The 18,467-nt window shown below is 38.9% G+C and overlaps 2 protein-coding genes across 3 annotated transcripts in view; both read right to left on the reverse strand.

The window, feature by feature from the left end:
- Positions 1 to 870, reverse strand: part of osbpl5 (oxysterol binding protein-like 5) — a 43,397-nt gene extending 42,527 nt beyond the window's left edge. For both annotated transcript variants that reach the window (XM_068722791.1, XM_068722789.1), the window contains exon 1: positions 717 to 870. The gene's annotated coding sequence lies outside the window, so the exon portion shown is untranslated. The remainder of the gene's footprint in view (positions 1 to 716) is intronic.
- A 2,534-nt stretch (positions 871 to 3,404) lies between these two features.
- The window catches only part of LOC137881104 (receptor-type tyrosine-protein phosphatase eta-like), a 45,994-nt gene continuing 30,931 nt past the window's right edge, over positions 3,405 to 18,467 (reverse strand). The window contains exons 5-34 of the mRNA XM_068722856.1: positions 17,978 to 18,235; positions 17,586 to 17,846; positions 17,118 to 17,375; positions 16,659 to 16,925; positions 15,476 to 15,736; positions 15,005 to 15,274; positions 14,532 to 14,798; positions 14,100 to 14,363; positions 13,195 to 13,458; positions 12,800 to 13,054; positions 12,105 to 12,365; positions 11,640 to 11,900; positions 11,286 to 11,552; positions 10,358 to 10,627; positions 10,003 to 10,257; positions 9,605 to 9,871; positions 9,337 to 9,486; positions 8,966 to 9,167; positions 8,670 to 8,788; positions 8,488 to 8,575; positions 8,357 to 8,401; positions 8,243 to 8,251; positions 8,051 to 8,138; positions 7,648 to 7,738; positions 7,364 to 7,440; positions 7,000 to 7,134; positions 6,294 to 6,410; positions 5,746 to 5,906; positions 5,422 to 5,557; positions 3,405 to 5,298 (exon numbers count right to left, since the gene is read on the reverse strand). Coding sequence (XP_068578957.1) covers positions 5,140 to 5,298; positions 5,422 to 5,557; positions 5,746 to 5,906; positions 6,294 to 6,410; positions 7,000 to 7,134; positions 7,364 to 7,440; positions 7,648 to 7,738; positions 8,051 to 8,138; positions 8,243 to 8,251; positions 8,357 to 8,401; positions 8,488 to 8,575; positions 8,670 to 8,788; positions 8,966 to 9,167; positions 9,337 to 9,486; positions 9,605 to 9,871; positions 10,003 to 10,257; positions 10,358 to 10,627; positions 11,286 to 11,552; positions 11,640 to 11,900; positions 12,105 to 12,365; positions 12,800 to 13,054; positions 13,195 to 13,458; positions 14,100 to 14,363; positions 14,532 to 14,798; positions 15,005 to 15,274; positions 15,476 to 15,736; positions 16,659 to 16,925; positions 17,118 to 17,375; positions 17,586 to 17,846; positions 17,978 to 18,235 — 5,783 coding nt within the window. The 3' untranslated portion in view covers positions 3,405 to 5,139. The remainder of the gene's footprint in view (positions 5,299 to 5,421; positions 5,558 to 5,745; positions 5,907 to 6,293; positions 6,411 to 6,999; positions 7,135 to 7,363; positions 7,441 to 7,647; positions 7,739 to 8,050; positions 8,139 to 8,242; positions 8,252 to 8,356; positions 8,402 to 8,487; positions 8,576 to 8,669; positions 8,789 to 8,965; positions 9,168 to 9,336; positions 9,487 to 9,604; positions 9,872 to 10,002; positions 10,258 to 10,357; positions 10,628 to 11,285; positions 11,553 to 11,639; positions 11,901 to 12,104; positions 12,366 to 12,799; positions 13,055 to 13,194; positions 13,459 to 14,099; positions 14,364 to 14,531; positions 14,799 to 15,004; positions 15,275 to 15,475; positions 15,737 to 16,658; positions 16,926 to 17,117; positions 17,376 to 17,585; positions 17,847 to 17,977; positions 18,236 to 18,467) is intronic.

The raw sequence follows: 18,467 nt of genomic DNA on the forward strand, positions 1-18,467 counted from the left end.
TCATGTGCACGCTGCATTATGTCGCTACACACTGCATGCTACACGTCGCGCCTTGCGTGATATTTCGACGATGTACCGGTACTACCAGTACTATGATTCCTTTAAGTAAGGGTAGCATTGAATACTATGATTGTTCCTGTGGTTAAATGGGATAACAGTTAACGTTATCAATTTTTTATCGGTCCAGTTAACCAATTCCGTTACACTTGAAGATGATGGCAGGATGGTGAATACCAGGGGGACCCACGGGTGGGGGGTAGCGCTCCTTGACACGAGCACCGGAGACATCGGGTACGTTTCACGGTTGCCATTCAAACAAGTGACAGCCGAGATGCAGCCGCATGGGGTCCGGTGTGCTAACGTGGTGATGAGGGTCTACTTTACGTGGTGATGAGGGTTTCCTTTACGCAGCTAGCGTGTAAGATGTGCCACTACCCGACCACACGGCACGCCGCACAGACGCAGATAACGTTACTATCGCCACTGACCGAATTCCTCCAAATATTGCGACGTTATGACACTCAAATTACCGTCAAATCCTCCTACATCTACCAGTTAATGCTATCCGAGCTCCGCTAGCTAGCGTACGTTAGCACATCCAACGTACGTTAGTTGAAGAAACACAAGCCCCGTCCGCTAAAAATAGCGAGTTCAGTGTCTCTCGACGCGTCGGCGTCATGTAGTAAGAGAGCCGTTAAATGTAACGTTAAACTCACTGTGTGGACTAGAGCGTCGCTCATACAGTTGTGTCCGAGCCTCCTTCTCTATCCAGCGTCATAGCACGGGACCGTGTGAGATGGCTGGATCGAGGGGGACGGTGGTGATCGGCTGGAGGAGAAGTTTCAACATGGAGAGTGTGGAGCGGACTGGATCCTGCTGCTGCGGTTCATCTGGCTGCTGCTGCTGCTACACAAGGGAGCCACGGCGACACCTGTGGCGGCAGCAGCGTACGACACCTGCTGCGTGTTTCAGTAGACGTTAACCATGGAGATGAAGCACTTATGTGACCGACAAGAGCAAACGTTAGCAATTGTATCATTATCACATATGAAGTATTTAGGCTCAATTGTTTGTGATTTTGTAGAGTATTTACAACTTGTCAAGATCATAATTCAACATGGTGAACCCTCAAACTGGATAGAGAAATGTTAAATACAGAATTGGACAGTGTATTTCACAGTGGTGCATAAAGTATACAGATTTGTATCTACATTAAATGTAACACTACACAATGTGAAAGTACTCCATTAGAAGTAAAAGTCATACATACTGTTACAGCCCGATGCAAAGGCTGCAACACAAATGGTAGACCAGACTATAGAATGAAAGTAATAATAGGCATTTATTTTCAAAGTAACCAAAAAGAACACAACAAATATGGAAAATCAGTAATGTAAGCGTGTAAAAACAAAAGGCTGAGGTAATCAAATCTAAAAAGCAGCCATGCCAGGAAGAAAGAGAACTCCATTTAAAGTGGTCAGCTTTTGACCCAAGTGTGGTTGGGCAGCACAATGGCCCCTGTCTGAGTGTTTCTTATCTGATTGTATTATTATTACTGTTGCATTAACATATGGGTAACACTTTACTGTTGCAGATAAGAAGGTTGATGCAAGAACCCTGCATAGATGTGGGGTTGTGTGTTATTCTACTTAATTGGGCAAAATTCCTTGTTTTTTGGCTGTTTTTTATGTTTTAAAAGACAGCAAGCAAAAAAGAAAGAAATATCGTCTCAATCATGGTGGATTTACTGGCACATACGCATTTCAACACATCATTAAATTTGGATCACCCAGTTATTTTTTGTCCTATTTTGATTTTCTATTCGCAGGTTGGATTTCTGACATGGCAGCTCCGTCTCTCTGTATTCCTTTAATGTGCAATCTAAAGAGGCATTCAAATGCCACACCTATTTTTAGATCCAACTTATGGATCTGAGGGACATGAAATAAAGATGATGAGTGAGAAAAATGCTTACAGCTCAGCTCACTGAGCCAATACGCTGACAAAATCTTATAGTACCACCATGCCAGGAGTGCAGTGTAGGCCTGATGTGAGCGGTAAAATTAGAACATTCTGAAGTCTCTGTGTAAGGCTTTTACCTCATGTTGTAAGAAACAGAAATGCATTACTTATTCATCCTTTGAGGGTGCACTTAGCTACCTACAACCTCAAAGTTGCTCTGAATAATGCAGAGGTGTGCCTGCTCAGTCCTCCTCTGCAGCATGCAGCATATTCTTATTATTTGCTTCTTTTGATCTTTCCATTTGACTGAAATAATACAGAAACTATTTTCAGTTGTGCAGTGTCTTGTGTCACACAGATTGTGCAAGGGTTTGTTTTTAATGATTGTATCTTGTAAAATGATACACAACACAGAGAATACAATATTCTGAGTGACATCAGCATCAGATTGGACTACATGTAAAAGCAGCATTATGAATTGATTTTTATCAAGGGTTAAACAAATAAATATATTTGTTATATTAATTTGAAATAAACATATTATTTGCTAAATGTCTAGGTTAAGGTATATTGGTCTTGTTAAGTTTAACATATTGAACTCTTCCACAACTAATGTTAGATACAATACAAAATGGCTGTAAAATGTAACGGTACCAGCTGATTACAATGATGGTTAATTAGCTGCAGAACACCTGAGACATATTTGACACCAAGGGATTCATTTGAGCGGAAAACTGTCATAAAATGGTTTCAGCCAGCTAGAAAATGTAACACCTAAAAATACAGGAAATTGTTAATTAATTACAGGAAAACTGCATGCAACTATACACAGAGACACAGAATACTTAGTTAATGTGTTTTATATTCCTCACACTTAACTATGGGCCACGCAATTCCAACTGGAAAAGGGAAATCTGGAGTTCGTCGACTATTAAAATTGCACTTGAATTAGATTTTTTTTTGCAATCAGCTTAGTTTATAAAATGTTATTGAACTGAATTACTCTTTATGAAATAAACCTACACTGATATTTATAATAGTATTCTGAATCAACAATAAATGAGCATGTTAAGGATTAGGCTGAATTAAGTTTGTCTTGTCGTTGAGAGATGGATACAGATCAGTGATATTAAATATCAAAGCTTGATGTATCTTTAATTTTTTTTAATTCAATTTATTTTACCAGATAAAAAAGTTTTTCCAAATGGCGATCTGAGTAATTATGTACATAGAATTGCCTTTTATTTTAAAATATACCAATTTTTCATCCTACACATAGCAAATGAAGACCAACTACCAGATTTTCCAATGTGCAGTGATGAGTCCTATAACCTGAGTTTAAAACATATCGCCATATATCTTACAGGCCAAATCTGAAAATGACCATGATTATGGTGACTATGATCATCATAGTCTAGCTGAGACAGACGTTTACACGAGGATGGAGAGAAACATAACTTTAATCTTTGTAAGAAACCCACTGTGTTTGTTTGCAAGAGCTCCAACGTGATGCTTGAAATTGATATTAATAATATATAATATTTATATCTATCAACCATCTCATTGCCAACACCTTCAAGGTGTTGCTAAATCTATGGAAGAACACATAACTTAAAACCTGTAAGATGAACTAAAGATGCTAAGAATTTCCTGAGAGCATTTTATACAATTTGAAAAAAAAATCCATATTTGCTTCTTACAACTTGAAATTTAAAAAGTTTAAGACTATCAAAAAATAAGATTGCATTAGGTGAGAGTAAAAAGCTTGTTGGGTTCTAGTAAATGAGAGGGTTCACACACTGATTCAAACCAAACACCACATAGCCATACACGAATGTGGGTAAAAACGTAGCAACATCTTTAATCCCACTTAGTTTTACAGATTCACGGGTAGACAAATATTGAATACTGTCTCCTTTTACATTTATTTGCATTGTACCAGCAAGCATCTCATAAAGCATTTAAAAAACATCCCACAACTTTGTGACTATTTGCCTGTTTTCATTAAGTGCTTTCAATGGACATTATTCAAAAATATCTACAGCAAATGTCTTTTTTTAAAAAGCGTGCCTGCCTCATGGAAAATTCTGCCCGTGTGACCTTCTTCAAAGAATACACTTGTACAGTATGGATTTTCTAACAACATACCTCCCTAGCAAAATGTTCAGCTGTCATTGTTTTAAGTTCCTGAGCTTTTGTTTTTTGCGATCCATCTCTTTAATCAAAAGAACAAAATAATCTAAGTCAAATTGTAAAATACGAATGTTGGGCAAATAGCAAAGTGTTAGCAAAACAGTTTCACAAAGCACTGGCCAGAATGTAATCAAGGATACGAAAATATCTGTATAGCTAAAAAAGTGGACAGTGTATAGAAAGACAAATGCATCCAGTGCATTATTCACTACAGTGCATACACATACAAAAGTCTCTACAACAAACAAACGCAACTCCTTCATTAAAAGACATTGCACGTTTCAAATTTGCTTAAGAGGTTCAAAAAGAATTGATTGGACGATCTGACAAACTTCAATACAATATGATATATTGAGAAACTTAAGGTTTCTGTTACAAGGCAACAGTCCCTGTTTGTCTTTTTCAGTTTAAGACAAAAATAATGGAGTGCCACCTACTGGCACTAAAGCATAGAGGTTTTAAAAAGGCACATGGTATTCATACCAGCAATTCTTTGTACAAGGCAAATCCAAATGTTCAAAATTACAAATTTTTCTTTATCAGAAGTGTCATCCAACATATTACCTGAGCAGAAAACTTCATCATCTGTAAGTCATATACAGTAGTAAACAAGCTGAAATAGAAGCTGAGCAATACAATACAAAAGAGCAATACAATACAAAAACCTGCAGCTATAGGAGAGAGAAAGAGAAAAAGATCTTATATTTGACCAAAGTTTACAAATAATCCAAATATTATTGGTCAGTGATTCTGTCCCCGGTTGTATCTCCATATACAGCTCCCTTCATTATCAAATATTCAACATTTTCAACTAATAAATACACCAAAATCCGGGTTTGAATCCAGAAAGCTACAAGATTCTTAACAAAAGTGTGACAGTTATAAAAAATAAATATCACTTAAAAGCGTTCCTTTTGCAAATGTCTGCTCATTTTCTTGCTAAGCGTAAAGAGAGAAGAAGAAGACCTGAGGGTTTTCTCGGGCCTATGCATTATAGTACCCGCTTTTGGGGAACCCTGTTTTTGGATCTATGTTCTCGTAAATAGAGAGTGCAGCACTGTTTTGGTAGATTAGATCCACATTGGTTCCAGTTCTTGATCTGATGATGTCCAAGGCACACTGGTTTAAGAACACATACTGGTCCTGCAGGGATATCAAATATAAAAAGTTCACTGAGGTGCAACATGCTTTATGAACTCTTCACATATTTCAAACAACATGTGCAATGTGACAATTGTAACAAAAACATATGTGACTGTGTCCTACCTCTGTCTGCACCATAAGGGGCCGGTGCATGCGCAGATCGTGGACGATGCCGTACACGTCCACAATATTTTCCCTTTCAATCTGGAAGATCAAACGGTCGATGGCTATGAAGGTACCTGTGCGTCCAACACCAGCACTGAGTGTAGACAATGTAGACGCACAGACAAGGAAGGGGTGAGAGAAAGAATATCAGATGAATCTTATCGTCATTTCTGTTGTATAGAATTGAAGACAAAAATGTGTGTGTGTGTGTGTGTGTGTGTGTGTGTGTGTGTGTGTGTGTGTGTGTGTGTGTGTGTGCGCGCATGCGTATGTATGTCGGACCTGCAGTGGACCACAGTAGGAGAGTGTCTGGAGTATTGGTCCATATGCTCTCTAACCAAGTGTCTGAAGCTGATGAGGAGCTCTGTGGTTTGTGGCACTCCGTGATCTGGCCAGGCTGTGAAGTGGAAGTGACGCACTGAGCGGGTCTCTGCTGTTTTTACCTAAAGGTCAAACAGGCACACAAACTCAAAATAGTTGCAACTGAGAAATCAACGTGTACGGACTCTTGAAGATGTATATGATTTCAATAAATTTACAGACAAAGGCTGTCATTCAGAAATAGACATTTTCACTATTATTGACAAGAAATACTGTTTTTACATTGCAATTTAAATACAATGCTCCTTTTCATCAGACTCATTATATTATTAACAAGGGTTCAGTAGGGTGTTGTCAGTTAACTCAAAGAGTTGGTTTGGCTGTAGGACAAGTATTCCAAACTAAAGGTGTTAAATAAGCACTGATAGGTGATGTCGTCTACTGTGTTCATATTTCCCCCCCAACAACATTTTTTTTTTCTTTGGCGTATGTAGCATCTCGCCACTCACATTTTTAATGTCAAAGTCCCTGATGGTCCAGTCTTCAAGTTCTATTTCAGAGGTTGTTGTCACAGTAATGTTTTCAAAGTGCTTGGTGCCATGATCCCAGTATTGCTCGCATTTCACCTGGAAAAGAAAGACAATTGTTTCGTTGTAACAGACTCACAGTAATTAGAATATAGAAAACACCAGTATTAACAGTACTGTACATTTTAAAGAGAAAACTTTGTTTTTCATATTATGAGCTTTTCAAACCATCAAGGCAACACTTTGGTATTTCTGTCAATCAGCTGTACTGCTAGTTTTAGGTTATATTTAAAAAGACACCTTTAATGCATTGACTTTAATGCTATTTTTTGCTTCAACCCATTCAAAATGTTTAAGAATACGCAGTGTGAAATGTGGAATTGTATCATACGTTTGATGTAATTTTCTTTCTTATTAACCTGGTTTAACTTTTTACATGTATGTATAAAACAGGTTGTATAAATGTTACTGCTTTACATTCATAAAGTAGTTATAATGTAATGCAATAAATATACACAACATCTTCACTTAAAGAGGGAGACAAACAGATGTTGATGATGGTACACAATTTCTCTAACATGAAGGATGCGTTCATGGTTAGTAATCACATTAATTAAGGATGAGACATTCAGAACAGTATGACGGCTAACACTAAGGAAGACATAAGGTGTGTGTCACTGCTACTCACTCGTCCCTGTTCATTACAGCGTGTCAGCATGACCAGAGTCTGTACGTTCTTCTCCCAGATCATCCTCCAGAACTCGCTGACTGTGGTGGGCAAAGGACCCTGAGCAGCGATATACTCCTTCCTGGAGTTGTAACCCTGCCAAATAAAACAAAAACCCAAACACAGAACACAAACGTCCATCTTGTTCAGTTTTCTAGGAGGTTCTCAAGTGTTTCAAAAATCCCTTTTGATGGAGGTGGTATAGTTTGAATATCATTAAGGCGTTAAGCAAAAGAATGAGCAGTTATGTTGTTCAGAAGGGAGTTTATTGATAGTGAAGCAATGACTGAGGTAGAGCGCTGTTTTAAAGAGTGTCAGTACGCACCGGCATGTAGTTAGCATTGATGTAGTCATCATATGGACTCCCATGGATAATAGAGAGTTTCACCCTAGAGGAGTCATCTAGGAGGTGAGAAAAGAGGGTAAATGAAATGAAAAAAATGCTGTTTGCATGGATGCGGTGATGTGTGACCGTGTGTGATAATTTTGATAAAATGGGTTCCAGTTAAACTTGGGATAATGACAGTTGATGCAGCGTTTTACGTGATGATGTAGTTTAAAGAGTGTGGAGTGTTGAAAGCAGCAGGTGGATTGGTCAAGGTCACTCACATGGATGCACGTTGTTGTAGCGGTTCTTGGGTTTGTTCTCCGGTGTCTCAGCGCTTGATTTCGTCTGAGCTGTACCAACAAGCTTAAGGTCCTTTTAAAAGAAAGGAGAAAAAGTGTGATTGATGATTGGACAACTCACTTTATGCCCAAAATCTGGTGCATATGAAGAACCAAAAAAAAGAACAACTTAATATTAGTAAGGATGCACAATCACAAACATGTGATAAGTCATATTTACACAGAGAAATTATTAAATTAGATAATTAAATCTATATCTTATTATAATGGCCATTATTTTGACTTAGCTCCTACTGACGATCAAATATATTTTCAAACATAATAACCGCCTGCTATGAAAAGGCCAAATTATATACCAGGAGCCGTGAATATTAAGCTGTTTTACCTCAAACTCTTCAGCAAAGCCACAGTTTGAGTCTGCTTTCTGCTTCTTGTAGTAAGCCTCATACTCCTCCACCCTCACAGCCACACTTCTGCTCAAATGGACACCAGAGGTCAGAACAGAGTCATGAGTTGTGTTTTGTGTCAAAATGTGTAACACTTGACAGATGTGATCATACTTTATGATTATACTTACACTTTGGCTCTGGAGAAAGAAAGAGGAAAAAACAATGTTGACCAACTTTTATGGAAACAATTGTCGTCCATTTACTTTAAACTTATGATAACATGGTAAAAATGAAAACCTCACCTCATGGAATGAATCTGGATGTCTGACGATTCTTTGTTGGATACCCTAAAGTACATGAACAAAGAGTTTAGAGTTGAGTCGCGTACACTATGACACTAAGTCATTTTCTATCACTGATGACGATGACAAACCTTTTCCAGTAGATAATGAAGCCAATGAGGATGATGAAGAGAATGCAAACAATTCCCAATGTTACTCCGATAGCAATGGCAATGACAGCTAAAATGTTGAAAGACAAAGAAAGAGGCCGGTTATCCTTCTCTCTCATTATGGGAGCATTTAATAACAAAACCTTAGGGTCTGAATGTGGTACCTGGGTTCTGTGGGAGTACAACAGCAGAAGTATAGAAGTTTGTTATACTGATCAGTGACAGTTCATCATTCACTAAGCCGTTTTGCAGAGTCAGACTGGTGTACAACACAATAGCATATCTGCAGGATTGAACATATCAGTTAAGAGATTTACACATATATTACACTTTGACTTGCTTTTTTATTGTATTTGTTCCTACTCTCTGAAAATCTTAAAATTATATCATCGAGAAGTTACTAGTTCATGCTATTTGCTTCTGCACACCGATTCATTCACAATATTGTTTGTGTTCTTACTGGTATTTTCCATTGGCCATCAAAGCACCATTAGTGTAGCCGTTCCATTTGGATTCGTCTCCTATTACTATGCTCAGATGGTCCACTCCACTGCGTGATTGGAAGTTGTTCTCTACAACTGTTGCCATGTATACTGGAGTATCCTTTTCCTGCCACTGTTTATACGTTTTCCCCACGTACTTTGTCAAATCGGAAGTATCACCTGGAAGGACAGGCATTACTGTAATTGACTTTTGACAGAAAGGTTCTTGTTATGAGTCTAATGTTTTTATAATATGAAACAAATGAACAGCTTATCGTCACTTCAGCACTAATGGTTTACAATATAATTACAACACTCCCTGACATTAAAAAGAGAAAAAGAAACCAACCAGGGAGAGCATTTTTCACCAGCACCCCAATATGTGTGATTGGCCCATTGGTGCTGTTCAGCAGGCTGCTTTCGATACTAAGGGTGAACTTGTTGTATTCTCTGCTGCTCACCAACACAAATGAGTCATAGTTCTTTGGAATGGGTGGATCTTTAGGGGGAAAAAGGAAAGATAAAAGATTAGGTTTTGACAAGTTTTTACTCAAATACACATTATTTACATGGAAAGGTTTTGCAAAATCAAATGATCATGAAACATAATGTCCTACTTGTGATGCCTGTCCAGCAGACAAGAGACACAGGGGTGCTGGGCGGTCCACAGCTCTGAGTCTCCACTGACAGATTGTATTCAATTTTGTGACGAAGGTTGGCCACAGTATGACTACAGCAGGTGCTTGTCGAGTTGATGATCTCGCCATTGTTTACAGTGACCTTAAAGCCAGAGCGTTGGCCGACGGGTTCTTTCCAGGACAGGATGACTTGAGCGTTTGTTGTGTTCGGACCTTTACATTCCAAGTTTTTCACCGGGCTTGCATCTGCAGCATCAAACAGAAATGCTTTTCAGGAAAATCACAACAGGGAAACAACAGCATTGTTCCCCAATATCAATTGAAAATATTTGATTGCAACAAGTCTATATGAAATAATGAAGCTGTTTCGACCATACTTGTACAGTTGGAAATCCATGTTGGAGCACCTTTGGTTCCATCAGAGGTCTCTGTGGTGACACTTATGTTATATTGTTTGCCAGGAATCAGGTTATCAATATTATACCTATTTTCTTTTACTACAATGGGTTCATCTGAGCTTTGCCAGGTCACACTGTAACGATAGCTTTCCTTGTACTCATCAGGTACAGCCCACATGACAGTGATGCTCTTCTCTTCTGTAGAAGCCATAAGAGACTTCACAGTCAATGGTCCTGATTGTTTAAAAGAAATTTGAGAGATGTAAATGTTACTAGACAGTAAAGGTGAAACATGACAGTGCTTGCATGTCGGTTACATAAATAAAACCCTTACTTGTAGTGACCATGTTGCTCTGAACCTTCTCACTCTTTAAACCCATCGCGCCCACTGTTGCTACGGAGATGTTGTAGGAAGTCCCAGAAAGCAGGGAGGTAAAAGAATGACTGGTGATGATGGTAGTGTCGTGTTTTTCCCGCTGGGGTGATGAGTTGGTCAACTGGTAGTGGAACGTTGCACCCGTCATCAGAGGTGCTTCCTTCCAGCTGATGTCAATGGAGCTGGTTGTCTTCGTCAGGACGTCAATCGGCCCGGGAGGGTTAGGGACTGGAGGGGAGGAATTAAACTTCAACACCAGAGTAACCAAAATAAAATGCCATACTGAAAATATTGCATGTTTTCTATTACGTATACAAAAGATTTTCCAGTACTGCAGGTCATTTTCCAAAGCATACAATAACAGTTCAGTTTTCCTCATTTCCACTTAACCATGGAAACCATCACAGTAAATATTCCGTTAACTTTTGGGAGAAGCTTTGTTTTCATCTACGTGCAATGATTGAAACTCTGACAAACAGTTGGCTGATGAGCAACCTTAGTCATTTGTGAAACAGTCACATTATTACAATATATTGACTTACAGTCATAGGATTTATTTTGCCAATAACAGCTGAGCAAATTTGTGTATCCTGTGTGATGCCAGAGTAGCCATGTCATTGTGCATCATGTCCTTGAAAGCACCATCAAAGTTTGAGTATCAGCTGCACTGCCACGTGATGACACAGTGATTAGATAAAAATGAAAGCGGACAATATCTCACTGTTGTGGAATCCAAATGTCACACAAGCTTCAAAGTTAAGTAAATTTAATAAAAAACAATGGATGACTGAAGAATAGGCAATCCAAAAATAACCCCAAAAAACGTTACAGTAAATCTGTAAAAAATAAATAAATACTGGAAATCTTACAAATGTATCATACTTACAGGTTGCATTAGTAATAAAGTCAGATGACGCATTGAAGGGTCCACTGAATGTGGTTACCACAGCAGCGTAAAGCCTTCCAGCGAACAAGTTGTCAAACAGAAAGGAGGTACTGGTAGAATCCAGCATGACCCCCTCTGAAGCCGTGGACGTGTGGTTAATAAGATAAACCTTATAATGCTCCACTTTCCCAGGAGGTTCGTTCCATGACACCAGGATTGAACTGTTAGAGCCCCAGCTGGAGATACTTGGTTGCACTGCCTCAGGCTCTGTTAATGTGCAGAGGAGGAAGGATTAAAGCTGATCAACCACCTTGACAATTTGAAATAAACAGAAATGACAGGTACTAGTCTTACTGGTGTACTGCGAGGTGCAGCTTGCTTCCCCCTCGATGCCATCCGCTGCCCTGACAAAAACGCAGAAGCTGCAGTTGGTCCCAGGGGTGAGCGCGGAAATCTCTGCGACTTCTTCTGCTAGGGTTGTGTTTTGGGAGCCACAGCCTGTTGTCTTTACTCGATATGTGTATTCAGTCTTGTACTCCAGTGGTTTCGTCCAAACCAGACGTACTGCAGTTGTGTTTAAGGTTTCAGATTCCAACTGTCCAATACTGTATGGACCTACAAACAGAGCAGAAAGAGTTTCGATCAACATCAAGCAAACATCTATCAAACATGCAGCACTCCTCAGTACTACAGATACAGCTAAAACCTAAATTTACACATTGAATATGTTGTGTTTAATTGCTATTGAGTTTAGGTGCACATTTAGTTTGAGGTAATTTTTCAGTTGTAGAGACAGCATCTTGGGTAAGATATACGTACGTGTACAATAGGACACTGTCACAGGAGCTGCCTGAGTGCCATCTGCTGTCTGTGTGGTGACAGTGAAGCTGTAGTTGCTCCCAGAGAGAAGCCCAGTGATTGCATTGTGTTTGTTTAAGACAACTTCAGATTTAGAAAAGGATCCATTTGTGGTCTCCACAAGATATGAGTAGTGAGATTTGTCCTCGGGCTGTTCCCACTCCACGGTCACTGCATTTGTGGTGATTTCTGTCTGTCTCAGCATGTTTACAGGATACGGTCCTGAGAAAATTAGAAAGAGGGAAATATGCATAACAGGTATGTGTTTTTTTATGTATATGTATTTAAAATCAGTATTGATACGTCATTGATACGTTATTATGTGCTCAATACATACATTTTCTTGATTTGATCAAACCCATCTGGCTCATAAAGCAGTTAAATAATCACTATTAATGTCAGAATCTGTCAGATTGTTTCTGTACAAAGGTTACTATCATAAATAAAAAATAAGATTACAGGAGTTCAACAATGTAAAAGTAAAATTAAAGTATTGTGTTAACCTTTTTGATTCAACATTTTTACTTAAAACAGATTAAGAAACTGTTAATATAGTATTTCCTTTACAAAGCATTAATATTTTTTGGCAAATACTACTAATAATTACTACTAAGTAATAACCCTGGTGTGATCAAGTACATGTTAATCAAACTCACGGGTATAGTTTTCTGTAGTCACTGCAGTGCTCTCATAGTTCAACACGCCTACAGTAACAACAGAGATATTGCTGGAGCTTCCAGACTGGAGGTCAGTCAGCAGGAACCAGTTGTTTCGGATCAGAAAGGAACCGTTAAAGCTGGACACACTGAAGTTGTACTGATCATGGTCCATGCCCTCTGGAGAGGACCAGGTGAAGTTGATGGACTCCACAGTCTGAGAGTCCACCATGATGGGGCCGGGAGGGTTGGGAACTGAACAGGAGAAGGAATGATGTTTTAAAATGCTACAGGCATTTCTAAAATAAATATTGGTCAAAATACATACAGCGCAAATACAGTATATTGTATGTGTAATATGCAGGTTTATAGGTCATGATGTCGGTGTAACTCACAAGTTGCGTTGCAAACACTTGAGTCTCTGCTCTCAAAAGGTCCACTTTTGGTGACCACTGCCACACAGTAACGCACTCCTGGTATCAGGTCCAGAAACTGTTTGTTCACAGTAGCGTTGCTCAGGTCTGTGCCGTTTCTCACCAAGTGACTGTCTTTGTACAGCTGTACAGTGTAGGAGCCCACCTGTCCAACTGCTAGTGCCCAGTTCACTGACATGGTAGTTGTGCTTCCTATGGCCATGATGCCAGAAACTGCTTCAGGTTCTGTAAAAAATGATTTCAATTTGATGTAATGTACATTTAGAAAATCCTTAGTTTAGGTCTGCCTGAACAATTAACTTGACAAAAAATACAGGGTTAAGAGAATAATTGTAACACAGATAGTTGTATTGCAATACAAATTTGAGTGTATACTGAACAAAATTACATTTGAAAGAATTATTTCTTGTTGTTAATGTGACAGCACAGAGGAATCCTGATATATATTTTCAAACCTGTATTTTTTCCACTTTTATTATTTGTGGCATAACTGCAAAGTAAGTAAGATAAACTGTAAAGTAAGGCAAATGGTCACTCTATTGATTCTTCACACAAAGCACTGGGGGCTGTACCATGGCTAAACCTGGAGAAAAGAGTAGTACCACCATACAACACTAAAGATATTCTGTTATCTGGCCCTTTAAAGCACTTTTACTTGACTAACTTTGGACCAATTATTGCACATTCAACAAATATATGGAAACAAGCTGCCAGCATTGGTCAATAGGACATTGACCCAGTCAATACATGACTGTGTTTTGGTATTTCTTTTGACTGATTGCAATTCAGCACGTTCATCTCTCTAGCCTGTGACAATGTTTATATTTATATTAAAAAAACACATTTCAGAAGCTTTGAAGACGTACTTGCGTAACTTTGGATGCTTTCCACTGTGGACTTGACCCCTTCTACGACGGTAAATACATCAAAAGTGTACAATGTTCCAGGGATAAGATTGTAGAAGCTGTAAGTCTCAGTCTTAGTTGAATCATTCTGAACCACCATGGCGTCCTGGAGAGCTTTCACCAGGTATGAGTAGGAAGGCTTATGATCACTTTGTCTGTGCCACGTCAGCCGGATGAACGTTGTGTTCACGTCCTCCACTGTGAGGTCGGTCACTGCTTTGGGCACTGTAGCAAATACAACAGAGGGTTATGTAAGACCAAAGACCACAATAGAAAAAAGCGTATTGTACATGGTGGTATCCTAATTGTTTTGAGTATATATATGATGTCTCTGATAGTACAGAATCCATTTATGCTTCATCCATTAATTAATGTTTAAATGTAAGGCCTTACTTGTGTAACTGAATGTCTGTTCCACCGTGGATTCACTTCCCTCTGCGGCCATCGTCGTGACATTGATAATGTATTGAGTTCCTGGCTCCAGGTTGGTTACATCAGTGCCGTTATTGCTGACTGTTGTGTTAAACAGTTCTCCTGTAGCACTATAGGTTTGAACCAGGTATTTGTAATACAACTTGGCATCCAGGGGGGCTGACCATATCACTTTTATTGAGGTGGTGGACTTAGGGCTAGCAGCAAGGTTCAGCACAGGGTTGGGCACTAGAAAAATGACAAACAAGGGTAATGTTAATAAAAAGTAATTAAATGAGTAATTTGATATATTTATAATACATGTTATACAATAATATTCTCAGGTGCTGGCTTGGTAAAACAAAGGGTTGTTGTACAAATATTGGAAAAACTCCAACATGAATTGTATCACTCCTGTCACTGTTACGTCCTTTAGTTTCTCCCATTGTGCTTACGGGTGAAAGCAGAATTATGGACGGCCGTGCTCGTCAAATTCTGGGGTCCAACTGTTTCTACAGTTATACTGTAGGAAGTTCCAGACAAAAGAGGGGACAGCTCTGTGGTATTGACCAAGGTAGCTTTAGTTTGCACTTCGCCACCCTCTGGCTGGTAGGTGATATGGTAGCTGATGTGTGGAGCACCCTCCATCAGAGCAGGAGTCGCCCACTTCAGATGGAGTGAGTATGTTCTCTGACTGATGATGATGAAACCAGGAGGTGTGGGCTCTAAAAGGAATAACAGGTCGACACGCACTTACTACTTGTGTTTCTGTTGTTTTTCATGTCTGATTGCTTTTAATGGTTTAAACCATTTTAAATAAACTACATTCAATTACAAATATTAGTAGAAGTACAACTCTTACATCGAGCTGCACCGGATGTGAAAACAAAATCATTCATCAATAACAATAAGGGTATTAAACTTACTAGTGGCAAATGAAGACGGATTAGACATAGTGGAGTAGTTCCCAGCTACAGCGGTCACATTGATGAAAAATACTCTCCCAGGATTTAAATCAGTAAAGGGGGCTGTGGTGACTGTTGTTGTGTTGCTATACAAATAAATCTGTCTTTCATCTGAGATGGTCACCACGTAGTGATCAACTCTCCCAGAAGGCAAAGTCCAGCTGATGTTCAGGTAATTGGTTCCTCGTGCTGTAACCATAATGTTCTCAGGCTTTTCCGGCCCTGTACAATAAAGAAGTAAACGGTGGGTTTGGTTCCTTGTCTTTGCATTGTGAAAAAAACCCTACAATATCCATTCATGATGTGTCATAATGATGTGGATTATAGAAATAAACATTTATCATTTATCTGCTTTAGATTTTGCAACATCATCAACATGTATTAGTAATCCAATGCCATGATCCATTTACTGCTATATGTCTAAACAATCTAGTATTTAAAATTTAACATAACGTAAACAGATAACATTGACATTATAAAATACAATTTAAAAACTCAAATGACAAAAAACGCTTGCAGAATGACTCAAACAATGAATTGATTATCAAAATAGTTTTCCAACTAAGTTTCTGTTGATCAAGTAATTAATCAATTAATTAACTAATTATTGCAGCTCCACTTGCATCATAATTGTTTCTCAACTTGTGTTTTAGCTGCCTTTTACAAACATTTCTGACAAACCCAATGCAATTTTGGGTTAAATGTCCCAGCAACACTTAACGTCAAGTACTCCTATTTAGCATTTATAGGTTCAGTAAACAGAGGATAAATAGTCTAAATACATTATAATGAAGTTGTAAGCAGATGTAATTGTTTATTAATGTATATGTCAACAGCTGCAACACCTTCTGTGGGCACTTAAGTGAAAGCTGGTGTATAAACACATGATAATGACAAAATAGTAAAAAAAAGAGTTATATAATAATATAATAATATAGAATCTTCATAATCTAGTCATTATAACAGAAGGTTTAATTTTTGACAAATACTGTACAGTTAACAGTATATGAATAAACACGTAAAAAAGTCCTTATTTCTGTGTACAACTGCATTATGATGTGTTATAAACCAAATGTTTGCTGAATCTCAATTACATACTTTCCTAAATCATCATGAAAAAGAGATTTCCTGAAAGTTGACCTACTTGTGAAAGAAATTATTGAGGTTCCTTCTCCTTTGTTTGAGGAATTTACAGCTACAGCAGCTACTATAACTCTGTACTGGACCCCAGGGATTAAATGGTTGATGGTAAAAGAGGTTCCAGTGGTGGTGGTGGTGTTACTAATGGTGTCTCCTCTTACAGTCCACTGAACTGTGTAAGAAGTAGCATTGCCATCAGGTTCAGTCCAATTCAGAGACAAGGACGTTGTTGTGGCATCAATGACGGAGAGATTCCTGACCACATCCGGTTCTGTGAAGGCAAGAAAAAAACAAGATGAGAGGAATACATACAATACAACGGGTTGTTTACAGCTTTCCAGCATGTTCTTACATTACATTTACCAATGGGAATGTGTAAATAAATAGGAAACCTCTTGAGCAATTTTAATCACAATTGTGCATGTCTAATTTGATAATGTTAAATAGGGTTAGCGTGGCTTACTTGTGACTGAGGTCAACGTGTGACGGTGTCCTTCTGTCTTATCATCTCCGGCGACGGCATTGACTGAGATTGTGTAGCTAGTGCCAGGGATTAGGTCTGAGAGCACGGCAAAGGTTTTGTTGGTGCAAATGATCTTGGGCGCTCCACCATCATGCCACTCCAACCTGTACTTGAACACCTCACCCGGAGGTGAGGTCCAGTTCAGAGAGATGGAGGAGGTGTTTGTGGACACAGTAGGTTCCCCAATTTCACCAGGTCCTAAAACAAAGAGGAGGAGAGGAGAGGAGGCGAAAGAGCGAATCATCAAAATAGGAAAACAAAAAGTGAATAAAATAGATACCTATAGGTAAGAAAAGTAAAGCATGTATGCACAATGCTCAAGGTGTAAGAACCATTATCAACAAGAATGAACCCAGATCCAGCACAGACTGTACCAGGTGTCCTCAGCACATTTAAATGCTTACTTACTTGTGTATTGAGAAACAGAGGCACTCTGTCCATCAGTACTGCCTTCATCTGTCACTGCAGTAACAGTTATTTCATACTGGACACCAGCAGTCAGGTTAGTAATGGTTTTATGTGTTTGAGTCACATTGTCACTGCCAGTTACAATTCCATTAGTCCACTGTACTCTATAGAAAGAGCTGTTTCCCTCTGGTTTAGTCCACATCACAGACATAGAGGATGTCGTGATATTAGCGACAGTGATATTCCGGACTACTTCAGGCTCTGTGAGCGCAGGATGAACACAAGATGAGGGAGGAAAACAAACAAATTTAGAGTCAATTAAAAACAATACAGACTTTGGAAAGAACAAAATCTGTAATGCTGAAATGCAAAATAAAGCGTCATTTCGTTACTTGTGACTGAGGTGAACGTGTGACGGTGTCCTTCTGTCTTATCATCTCCGGCGACGGCATTGACTGAGATTGTGTAGCTAGTGCCAGGGATTAGGTCTGAGAGCACGGCAAAGGTTTTGTTGGTGTAAACAATCTTGGGCGCTCCACCATCATGCCACTCCAACCTGTACTTGAACACCTCACCCAGAGGTGAGGTCCAGTTCAAAGAGATGGAGGAGGTGTTTGTGGACACAGTAGGTTCCCCAATTTTACCAGGTCCTAAAGCAAAGAGGAGGAGAGGAGAGGACCATTCTCTATGAGTACAATCTGTATCACTTGGTGTAATTGTGACGTTTTAAAAAAAACTCACCAAACATTGATAAAGCCAAATACATTACGTGTGTTTTTTTATATAAACCTTGTTCTTGTAATAATTGTTTCCCCCTTAGTTTATAGTGTATGAAGTAAGCATGAGGCACCAAATGGACTACGAGCACTGCCATTAACAAAA

The sequence above is a fragment of the Cebidichthys violaceus genome, unplaced genomic scaffold, assembly GCF_023349555.1.
Source record: "Cebidichthys violaceus isolate CVI_PGR_0920_01 unplaced genomic scaffold, fCebVio1.0.p SCAF_3, whole genome shotgun sequence".
NCBI classification, from domain to species: Eukaryota; Metazoa; Chordata; class Actinopteri; order Perciformes; family Stichaeidae; genus Cebidichthys; species Cebidichthys violaceus.